General features: G+C 44.4%; 1 protein-coding gene across 1 annotated transcript in view; it reads right to left on the reverse strand.

Annotated features, from left to right (window-relative positions):
- Window positions 1-12,124, reverse strand: part of SLCO3A1 (solute carrier organic anion transporter family member 3A1) — a 130,546-nt gene that overhangs the window by 96,864 nt on the left and 21,558 nt on the right. The window contains exon 2 of the mRNA XM_057365811.1: window positions 11,124-11,589. Within this exon, the coding sequence (XP_057221794.1) occupies window positions 11,124-11,589 (466 nt within the window). The remainder of the gene's footprint in view (window positions 1-11,123; window positions 11,590-12,124) is intronic.

Raw genomic sequence — 12,124 nt, forward strand, 5'->3', positions numbered from 1 at the left:
TTTTTTTTTTTTTTTTTTTTATGCCACAAGCTTTTTACTCAGCAAAAGCACTATCAGCACCTTTGATCGGTGTGCTGCGGGCAGAAGACAAATAATAATGGGCTGGAGGCAGCAATTAGCATCTTCAGTAAACACTGGATCCCTCTCTGGGAACAAGGCTTCTGGCACACTGGCTTCCGCTCCTGACACCACCCACACCCACCATCAAAACGCTCTGTTTATTCACAAAACAAGCCTGCTTTGCAAGAGAAGAGACCGTGGGCACTCTGTGGTCTAGGAGGAGGCACACAGCAACACCCTCGTGAATCCACAATAGTTGTGATCCACAAAGGCAATGCTGAGCACTGATTCTGCTCAGACACCTTTTTCCCATGGGTATTGATTATTTTAAAAGCTTCAATTTTAAGAAAAAACGGAGCTTTTTGATGTGAGGATGCAGACTTCTGTAGACACAATGGAGATGACCCATACCATGTTTCTCCTATATTGGCTGAGCTYCTGTCTTAACTCTGGTTGTTTCAATACCTGCCTCCCCCAGCCTTAATATGCTGCCTTTTGCCACCATCCTTATTCCTGCCTCTGCTGAACACAGCCTTCACTCAAGCAGATTTCCCAAATCCTTACCCCATCCTAAGCCACCTCCAAGAGCTCCCCAGTGCACTGTAGATTCAATTTCCAATTGCCTTCCTGGGCTGCAGTAAGCAGCAAGGACTTTCTCGAGCATATCCTCAGCCAGCGCTGCACCTCCTCACTTGCCTCCTCCTTCCTCTGCTCTAGAATTTACTGTCCCTCCAGGGCTAATAAAACCCAAACTTGCTGATTTTAAGGCACAGAGTAAGTCTCATCTGTTTACCCAGACTTGGAATACCACAGGACAGCGAGACTAATTTATTCAGAAAGCTTCACTCAGCTGCTCTGGTCTCCACACTACCACAATTTTGGGGGGTGCAGAATGTGAGATGAACTCAAGGAGCTACACACGGAGAGCAGCACAGCTGCATTTTCACTTCTYTTGTTTATCAGAAATTTTCACTTTGCCAGGTCTTTTACGCATCGGCAAAACCCATTTAAGACTGTATTTTTCAGCGAATGGGATTGCCTGTCCTGATTTTTTGCCAGCTGTGCCAGCCTGTGCCTTTTCTCACCCGCCCCAATGCACTTTCTCACCAGTCCAAGGAATTCCCAGTGCACTCCTATCCATGCTGGGATGTTGCAAGACCAGAGCGATGTTGCAACTACTAATTCAGCAGATTTTTGATAGGCAGATGTTACTTCTAAGGTATCTTWACTCCAGGAGAAGTTTTGTGCCCAAATCCTAAACAAAATCCTAAACACCCAATCAAGAAAGCAATAATCTGGGGGGAAAAAAAGGCACAACCTAATTCAAAGATGTGGAAATGATTGGAGAGAGCTGTGGAATTCTCTAGCATTTCTGTTGTGCAGGCTGAAAGTATCAATGAACTTCAAAGGTGACTGGACAAGGCTGGGATGTGCATCCCTGTGCTGCTGGCTCCTGGAACTGAGTTACAGGAGAGTGAGGTATCTGACTGTCCTCAAAATGCTTCTTACAGCTCACTGACCACCATCACAGGATGGTTTGTGCTAGAAGGGACCATAAACTCCAACACCTCTGCCATGGATAGGGACACCTTCCACTAGACCAGTTTGCTCTGAGCTCCATCCAGCCTGGCCTTGAACACTTCCAGACTGGACAGCCACCAACTCTCTGCACAACTTGTCCCAGCACCTCACCACTCTCACAGTAAAGAGCTTTTTTCCTATTATCTAATCTAAACCTAMTCTCATTTTGAAGCCATTCACCCTTGTCCTGTCACTACATGCTCTTGTAAATAGTTTCTCTCCACTATGCAAAGACAGTGTTGGTCTCAGTTTAATCATCCAGCTCTTAGAGGCAAGTTAAACATAGTTTGCAGAGGTGGAGCAGGCTAGGGCTGGGAGACACAAAGCCAGGATTTGTAACCCCTCTGACACTAAAAAGGAAGGAATGTTTGCACCCATGGAAGATGCATTGCTYTGTAGGAATGTAGTGAAATGCTTTAGTTCTCAGCACAACTGCAGAGCCCTAGAGCCAGAATTCCTGGGGTCTATTCTCACCCTCTTGCTAACTTGTTTTATAACCCTGGAGACATTGCTGAGTAGGAGTATTTGCTTAACCTAAGCTGAAATTTTGCTCCTACTTATAAATCAAGTACCTCCAGGACTCTAAGCTCCTAATGAGGTGGGTATACAATTACAGAAGAGACTGTTTCCATTTGATAGGGAATTCTCACCAACACATGAAGTGAAGCAAGGTTTGAACAGACAAGAAGTCATTTTACCAGATGAGGTGACAACCAGGAAACAGAAAGTAAATATTCTTGAGTATGATTAGTCACACTGATCAAAACAAGATCCACCAAGMAAGTACATGTGTGTATCAGAGAGCTGTTATCTCTCCCTCTTMCCCTCTCACACTTGTGGGAAACTCTTCACAGAACTCTTACACAGAACCACTGCAAATAATTTAGTTTCCTGCAGGCTGMAACCCAGCATGCCTGTCTCCCACCAGAACCACAACAGCACATTTACAGAGGATGTGAAGATATGCATGGAGATAAAACAGAATTGCAGTAAAACATCTGTATGCCTGCCATTGCAGGAGTGTGAGCTTTTATACAAAATGAGAGGGGGAATACTGAAAACACACACACATGTCTCTACACCACAAAACCAACAAGTGCCCAAAATGCACAGAAAGCTCAGAGGGAAAGGACAGCTCAGACCAGTAAASCATTAATCAGTGCTCAAAATACCTCAGAAGCACGGCCAGGGGACTTTGTGGTTCACTTCTTGAAGGCTCCTTCAGTCCTAACCCCAGCACAGTTTGYAACTGTCTGCTGAGAAAAAGCTCTCTCTAACAAGCTCTCTCTCCTTTTAAAGATCAGTCTGATTGAATAAGGACATCCATATGTTGTAGCTGATGGTTAACAAGATACAGGTGGTCTTTCATCACATGGGTAATTGGTCTCTGCTGCAATTACTAAYACAGCAAAGCAATCCCAGTTGCCTTTTTCTCCCCCCAAATATTATTTCTTTCAAACTCTAATAGGCAGTATCACTGTCTTGTACAAACAGCTACAGCAGGACTGGTTTGTCTAACACAGAGGGCAGGAATGTACAGAAAAAAMCGTGGGGAAAAGTGAGGTAAGCAGAAGGAGACAGAGAGGACAGAACTGGTGCACAGAGCATCYTGCTCTTCTACCTGTTTGAACACTTGAATGTTCACTATTGCTTTGATCTGCTGCCTTCAGCCAGATCCTGCTCCTTGTCACAGAGACGACTTTGTCTGGCTGTACTCAAGTGCTCTGAGGTATTAAGTCAAAAAGCAACATCACATGCTGTTAACTTCTATCCAAGAAACTAAATCTCACATTTTAACTGGTTAWTAAAGGGCCAAATTTGGATAGTGTCCTCCAGACAAAATCTCTATTATTGAAATCAAAAGGGAGCTTAGTGGGAGCAGGCCTCCCTCTTAGGAAAAGCCAAATACCTTATTAGCAGCATAGTTAGTGGAATGGCCATACTTTGGCAAAAATAAATCTGATAGAAGACTGAGTCCTTTCAAAACAGCAACGTTCAAAGGAGCAATTTTGAGACCAGACAGCAACTTTGCCAGGAGAGGCAGCTGTGAAAGAGGGAGAGCAGGAGCTTGTGTGAAAGCTTTGCAGTCTCCTATACACTCATATGTGCACCTTGTCCTGCAGACAGGCAGGGTTACACCCAGCCAGTGCCCTGAAATGTGCTGGCAAAGGGGCATATTCTGTGCCTTGTCCCACCACAGCAAACAGAGCMCCTGGTGTCCTCAGTGCCAGCCTGCAAAAGGGGACCAAAACACCTGGAGGGTCCTCATGTGCMACGAGGTGGGGAACCTCACTCAAGTTCCCAAGGGAAAAGCCAAAACTGGCACACACCACTGCTGCTTGTGCTATCAAGGAGGCACAATGTGGCCTTCAGCTTTTCATTTGGGCAACTCATCACCTTTCAATCTATTTAATTAATTTTATGAACCTYAGGACTCTGCATGTGTGCCATTTAAATGACAAGGGAACTGCACTGGAGAATTGCCCCAGGCATGATGGGGCTAGGCTCTCCCAGCTGATGACTATTTAAAGTACACTACAGAAAAAAACCAACATGYTCAACAAATGGAGTGATTTTTACAAGACATCAGAGTCAGCAAATCTCAATTAAGCCAAAAATCAGCTGTAGAGTGCACAGAGTAACATGGAAACAGCTCCCACCCTCAATATGCTTTCACACGAAGTCATTTGAGTTGGACCCAAGCTTTATTTATTCAGCTCATAACCAAAAAAAAAAAAAAAAAGCTGTTAGCAGAAGGTTAAGGTAACTGAAACAATTGCTGTGAAATAATGGAGCCGACAGCAGTTATGACTTTGTGCATATATTTAACTGAGTAAATACATCCACTCAGCTACTGCTTCTCACAACAGCTTTCCTGCCTGCAGTGGGGAAGGTTATTCCCATTAATTGATTATTGTTACTGCTCTAATACACCCTGCACACTTGTTTGTGTTTCCATTTAATTTTCCAGGGTATTACCAGCAGCACTGTAAAAGGGGACAYGTGTAACCGAGCCAGCCCCGCTGACACACAGCAAATGAGAACAGCCATCCCTCCCCAAAGGGGCACAATTATGAAAGGCTGCAGGTTATCAATGGATCAGTGGGTTAATAGCGGGATATCCGCACGCAGCCATGTAATTTAATCTGATCACAGTGAGTCCACGGGGAAGACAACCCAGTGAAGCTGATGCAAAGACACCTTTCAGTAATGAACAGACATCGCGGCCCTCGTGCTGGCAGCAGCGCTCCTCGCAGCTCGGCGCTAATTCTGTGCCTTTCTCAACCCATGGGAGACTCTGACAGAAAGGAAAGGCTCTCCAAATCAACCGTAGGAGGATGCATTTACKGAACAAAAAGCATTGCAGAATTCCGTCAAGTCTTTAGGCTAAAAATATTACACACCTATAAAACTGCCTATACCGGCAAGGARAAACGCAGCTCTCGCTTTCTGTGCCCACGTGGGGGTGGACAAACTCACCAGGCAGCTGATGGGTATGGAGTGGGCACAGAGTAAATACAACACAGGAGTCAGCTGTGATCCACTACAGAAGACCTGGCAGAAATGGGCTTTGAAAGGAAAAAGGGCAAGGAATGCACAAGGCTGGCAGCGCCGTAAGTGGTGAGCTCAGAGAAGCGTGCTCCTGCAAGGGCTAATGTGAATAAAGTACTCATGCTCTCACAGACCCCAAATGAGCACAAAAGGAAGGAGTGTGGCCATGTGGGAAATGCAYTGAGGAGTGAAAGGAAAAGCAGCCAGGACTGGCAGAGCTGTACCARCCTCTCAGGTGGGTGCTAAAGGCCTTCCCATCAACACACAGCAAGTAAGGGCTTCCAGAGGCTGATGATATGACCTGTATGCTATAAACATACAATTCCACTTGCTGTGGCTTAGAAATAAAGGTTCAAACATATATGTCAAGAAATTTGAGAGATTTGGAAAGCATAAGACTGAGCAAAACACATTCATCTTCCATGYAAGAGATTTTTCATCAGGTAGTGACAAAACCAGCAACCCCTGAACATACAAAATGCTGACCAAACTCTGATTTCAGCATTTTATGCTGATATCTTGCCATTAACTCACCACCACAGAGACTAACTCTCTGATTTAATTCTTGTCAATCGAGAAAATGTTTCTGCTTCTCCAAAGCACAATGGCTGCTATCATTTTGACTGACGTAAGCTACCRTAAGTGATTTTTCAAATGGACAAATTTATCCCTGGAGACAGCAAGATTCCAACTAGGGCATGTTTGTCTTCCTCTGCAGAAAATCTTGAGTTGGTGCTTGAAGCAGGAGAGAAGGCACCAGAAGCGAGAGTGAGCTTTCCTTCTCTCTGTCATCACRGAAGAAAAAGTGCTTCTACATATTTGATACAAAAAAACCCCATGCAGATACAAAGGCCAAAGCCAGCAGCTGCAATGTAAGATCCTGTCTCTCTTACATGATGTAGTCATGCTCTTTCCACATCTGTGCAAATGTGGAAAGAACACACCATTCTGCTGAGTTCTCCTCTCACACCAAGGGTAAGAGCTGGAACAAGCATATGATAAAATCAAAATACAAACAGAAAAGGCCAAAGAGAAGCCAGGTAAGACAGAAGAAAGCAGATGAACAGACACATCCAAGGTGAGTTATCCATTTTTCCATTTCCCTGCCCTGCCCAAAACAGGCCAAGAAYGGCTCTATGCCCCAGAGGATGCTGTGCACAGACACACCCTCACACATCCCTAACTCAGGAGCACCCATCACTCCTCAGCACAAACTCCTSAACTCAAGACTTGACCATTCTGGGTCTCCTTTAAGCCATGCTTTACATTCCTGCAATTCAGCAAGGAGACCCAAGTCATGGGTCCCGAACATGTGGGATATGTGCCCATGATGCCAAACACAGAGACAGCATCAACTGAAAAGARAAACTGAAATGCATTAAAGATCAGCACAGCATTCTTCTGAATGAGCCTCACAATCTGGCAGTGCTCCTTCCARCATCAATATCAATTTCCTCCATCAACAGGAGACAGAATAATAGCAACTTCCTCCGTTTAATACAGCCCTTAATTGTCCCAGATCAAATACTGGCTCCCAGAGGCTATTCATTCTGCTCTRTAGGTAACCATGTCCTAGACAAGATGCAACAGCTTTTATCAGCAAATGTGAAATGCAGCAGGAGGGCCAGAAGGTGTGTCTCAGCACTGCTAAAAACATTAACCAAACACATCACTGCCCTGGCTCTAATGGAACTCACAGGGCACTGCTGAGAGCAGCACAGGCACCCCAGTGACCAGAAAACACTTGCAAGCTCTTGCTTATCTGAGAGYAGCAAATCCATACAACCATTGTCAGAGCAGGGCTTCTTCCCCCTCTTTGAACCAGCTCCACGATGCCTCTGATCAACCTCCTAATGACAAAGTCCTCATTGATTTCAAGAAAACTCAGCAAGACTGAGCAGAAAAAGAACTAAAGAGGGAAATGCCAAGTGAGTCATTAGTGGGTGGAGAAAAGAAGCGTGTAGTAAGTAGTCTTCAACTTTTACTCCTTTAAAATAAACACTGCCACAAATTGAAGCAATCCTTTGACACTAGTGAAGATGGAGCAGACTGCAGGAATGAYAAATTCCTCACTCAAAGGGGCTATTTATGCCAGATGCCAACAAGCACACAGGTAAAATTAATMTGCTTGTTTGGAAAACCCTAGATGGAAGTTCATGTATTAAATACCAAATCAGACTCAGAGTGAAGTAAGCAAACCAGCACCAAACCAGAACATTTTCCCCAACTTGGAACAGCCACGAAAATTCCTTTATTCTTTCTATCTTTCGGCTTCTATTGCCAGCATTACAACCTTTGTGTYGAGCAGGTGCTCAGATGCTGAAATGGGAGGAGAGTTTATTCCCCATCATTAGGCTTCACCTGACCAGCAGCCTGTTCAAGTGTCCCTGCCCACAGCAGGGAGTAGGAACTGGATGATCTTAGAGGTCCCATCCAACCCAAACTATTCTAAGACTCTRTGATTAGCCAGAGCAAGCACACTGCCCCAATCTTTCTAACCCTGCTACAGCACAAATGTGTTCCCTTTTGAAGATACTTTGGTGTGAACTTTCACACACTCATCTCTTTGATTCATTCTGCCCTGGGTTACTAAAACACAGCCCTTTTTCCTAGGTCTGGTTACTACAGCAACAGAATCTTTTTGAGTTTGGTAGCAACACATTGCAGGCACCAAAAAAAAATCTGCCACTAGTTCAAGAAACATGAAACTGCAAGTCGGCAACCCATGCAGAGGAATATTCCTGTTCTGCCTCTCTAATTAAGAAACTCTATGAATCCCCACCTCCTTGGCAGAGCACAAGCCTGAGCAACCTCTGACTTCAAAGGATGCACAACAGAGGTGCACTGCCCACAATCTCCTGTGTGCCTGTCACTGCAGAGAAACCAAAAGAGAAATCTGATGGGATTCACAGCCAGAAAAAATATTACACTCCACAGATGCTATTAGTTCCACTAATGATTAAAGCCGAAGCATCACTTTAAACTCCATATGGTATCACATCTGCATTCTTCTGCACACACATGAGCATTAGCACAAAAAGAAGAAGGTTGGGAGGGTGTTCTTGAGGTTTGGACTTTTTTTTTTAATAACCAGAGGAGTCTTCCTGTATTGTCATTTCACTGCAAAGTCACTATATTAGATATTATATTATTACTCCACTGAACTCTCATACAACTCAGAAGGGGAAAAAAAAACCCTTTCAGTGCAGAGTTATTTCTATCTAATTCACTGCCTTGGGACASGAGAGGGTTTTTACTGCAGAGGTGAACAATGACTAGTCCTTAGCTGTCAGGTTGAGAGACTGCTTGCAACCCTCAGCTACAGCCCAGCGCAGTGCAGCACACACGACTCCACATAAACCATACACTAAAGACAGCACAAACTGGTCAATCTGATCATTTCTCAGCAGCAGACAGTCATTCTAGAAAGTTCAGCCAGACTATTATCACTGTTATTAATTATTTCCTATCCTGGGAGAACGATCTATGCCAGATTTGCCCCTAATTTCAACTGAGGGAACTTACCCAAAAACATTTCATCTGGTCACACACAGCCCCCACTGAGTGAGTGTGCTATTATGAGAAAGCAAACTGATATAAATATAGCACAGTGACAGTATCCACTCTGCAGTTATTTCCTCTGCGAAACAGAGCAGAATGAAGTGGGTAAGCTGCTCAGCCAGCTTTCTTCTAAGGCCACTAAAAACTGCATTGATGACATCAACGAAAAATAATCAGTTAAAGACAAATCTGAGCATCTAATTCTCAAACAACATTTAAACCGAGCAATCTGACCTCCTCTCAAGTATCCACAAATGTAAGATGACACTTCCACTAGTTTCTTCTCCATTTATATTCATTCATGGAATAGATTTTTTTTTCCTGTTAGCTTTTATTTTCACCAGCCAAATTGATTGCAAGTTGATAGAYGAATTAATCATCCAATATCTGAAAGCCTACTTGTGATGGATAGGCTACGACAGGGCAGAAATTAAACTTCATTGCTGGTTGAGTGTGCATACACAGGCACTCTTCTGCAACCCCTAATTCAGATGCAGAAATTTAGACTATGATTTCCATAGCTAAAGCCAGAAAGCAAACAACTCAAAAATGCTTGGAGTTTTGTGGTGGTTTTTTTTTTTTGGTGAGGTATTTATTTTGCTTGTTTTTGAACTCCACATGTAGTCATGAACATTGGTAGAAACTTATCTCTGAAGGAAAAAATAATAAAGCAGCATATAGTAAGCAGAAATAATTTTTTGGAAGTATTTTCCCAGCTACAGTTGCACTGCCAACTTTAAAGATGTTATTTTAGCATACAAGATGAATGTAGCTCAGGAACAAGAAGAATCGCTCTTCCCAATCCTCCTCTCATGCACCCTCCTCCAGCCTGTTCTCAAGACATGAAGCATTGCTTAAAAAATGCYCATGGAACAGACTGAAAGAAGTTGCTGCTCCTCTATATAGTTATTTATAATAGATAATCTTAGAATCACTCTTAATTCCAGCTCATCATTTATGGTGTTGGCACAGTTGCTCCAGTGAATTCAGTCTCATTATTCACCTTTGGGTAGTACAGTATCTTGTATTTTATACATCATCCTTCCTTGTCCARTGGATCCCTCACAAACACTTACAGAACCAAGTGAAGATGAATAATGATCTGAGGACAAAGCTAAATGCTGAAATACCACGATTTTATGGCCAGCTAAAGAAAAGCAGGGGCATGTCTTGAATACACAGATGCAGCTCTAAGAGAAACAGCAATACTTCCAGGAATGCCATGCTATGTAGTGACTTTCCAGCAGGTTTCTGAATTATCCCAAGACACTGAATAGCACTTGGAAACTCAGCAGGACTGCTCAGCTTTGCTGTCAGTGGCCACACCCAGCTTGGAAATGTGAKAAAAATGTCTTTGGAGAAAAACCCAAACAGGAATAGGATCACCCATTCAGTTGAAAGTCATGTCAAGATGGGRATGATGAGACAAGTGCACACTTCTGGTTCCCAGGATTATACCAACAAGTGCAGAGGATCTCATCAAAGGCAGCACACATTCCACTGATTCACTGCACTGGAGCACTCATCTAGTGACAAGTCCTGCAGAAAGAGCAATGTGCCAAGCTGGTACATTTTTTCAAAGAAAACTTCACCAACAACATCCTTTTTAAACCTGCTGGGAGGGGAAACTACAGTTGAAACCCATAAGCACTTTACCCCAATAACCGAGATGTTTCATTGGGTAATCAAAGGCAAATTTCATCACTTAACCATCTGAAAGAATTCTGCAACATGATCACCAGAACCATCAGTTCTACTTCAGGCTCACTGTCTCTGAAAATAGACCTCACCAGCTTCCACATCCCATTCCATTACAGGGATCACATTATCAGGGGTGCTGCCACAGCACCCTGGGTCACAGCATTCTGTAACTGGCACTTCCTTGCTAAAATGTGTGACAAGACATGTGTGTCCTCTCAGTCTCCTCAGACTGCTGTGATCAGACAGACACACGCTTTGTAACAGGAAGAGAACTACGGTATCTTGTGGAAAAAAAAACCAAATAAATAAATTAATCATCATCATCATGACACACACCCCTTGAAAATTCTTCAGTTAAAACCCAGCCGTAAGTCACCAATACCAGAATTTAAAGMAATCTGGGCAAACACAAAAGAAGGAACGAGCATCTAACCAATCATCCAGTAATAATCACAATGGCTGTCAACCTTTGCCACAGCTACAATAAAAGCAAACATCACTGTGTTTCCCTGCTGGATGTAGAGCCCAATGCCAAGTTACCTCCACAAGCACAGCAGCACATGGAGAAGAGGCCTCGAGGCATCCTTTCCACTGGCACCAAACAGGGACCAAAAGCCAGATGCCAGCTCACAATGAAAACCTTCAGCGAGAAGTTCTGAGAGCCTTACCTATGTACAGGGAGGAATCTTTCCGCCTGACGTGGTCATCGATGTAGGAAACTCCCAGGGGCTGGACAGGGGTAGCACCAATGCCCAGGAGGACCTGTGCCCCGATGAGCAGCAAGTACATCATGTTGGTAGCAGTCCTATTTCTGCAGATAAGGTCCGGGTCTGGTCCCTCRTCGCTGGTGGACCCGTTGACAGCGCACACATCCCTCCCTTCAGCACCCCAGCGGATTTCTCCCGATTCGTACTCGTACTGGTGGGTCAGAAATTCAGGCAAGGCAGAAAGGAGGGCACCCAAGGCCATGACGATCCCTCCACATCCTATCAAGCGTGGCCGGTGTCCCCGGGCTCCRAAGTAGCTCACGAAGAGGATGAGGGCCAGGTTGCCAATCTCGAAGCTGCTGGCAATGACGCCCACGTCAGCACTCTGGAGGTTGAATCGCCGCTCCAAGGTGGTTAAAACACTCACCTACAACAGAGAAACACAGAGAAAATTACATTCCGTGCCTTCCRTTCTCCCCACGTGTGAAGTGTAAATTTCCTTGACTTTTCCTTGGAGCTGAAAACATACCCATCAAGGACATCCAAACCACAGTAGAGCAGCTGACCTCCAAGCATGACCTGACTGCTCAAATACAGCCACATCAGAAGGGTCTAATACCAAGTGACATTTCACAGCCTACCACCTGTCCGAGCACGTGTCCACTTCCGAATTCCTGTGCCCATCAGTGTGGATTTTAGAYGCCTGCAGACACCATGATTCCATGGCTCTGTCTTTGAGCTCCCTTTCTATTTGAAGGCACAACCTTCACGGTGCACTGTCCCACAGAACCAAGGCATAAATCCTGCTGAGATTCACATCCTGCCAGGCACCAAACCTTTCCCTTGGAAYGAAGTGCAGCTAGGGAGCAGCAGAAAACCCTGTGGATTCTTTGCTTGCACCCCAGCACAGGCCATCAATCCAGTCAGAAATGGTGATGTACAAACAGGCAGTTTGGCTGGCA

This window comes from Malurus melanocephalus, unplaced genomic scaffold (genome assembly GCF_030028575.1).
Source record: "Malurus melanocephalus ecotype Western Australia unplaced genomic scaffold, MMel_1.1 scaffold_58, whole genome shotgun sequence".
NCBI classification, from domain to species: Eukaryota; Metazoa; Chordata; class Aves; order Passeriformes; family Maluridae; genus Malurus; species Malurus melanocephalus.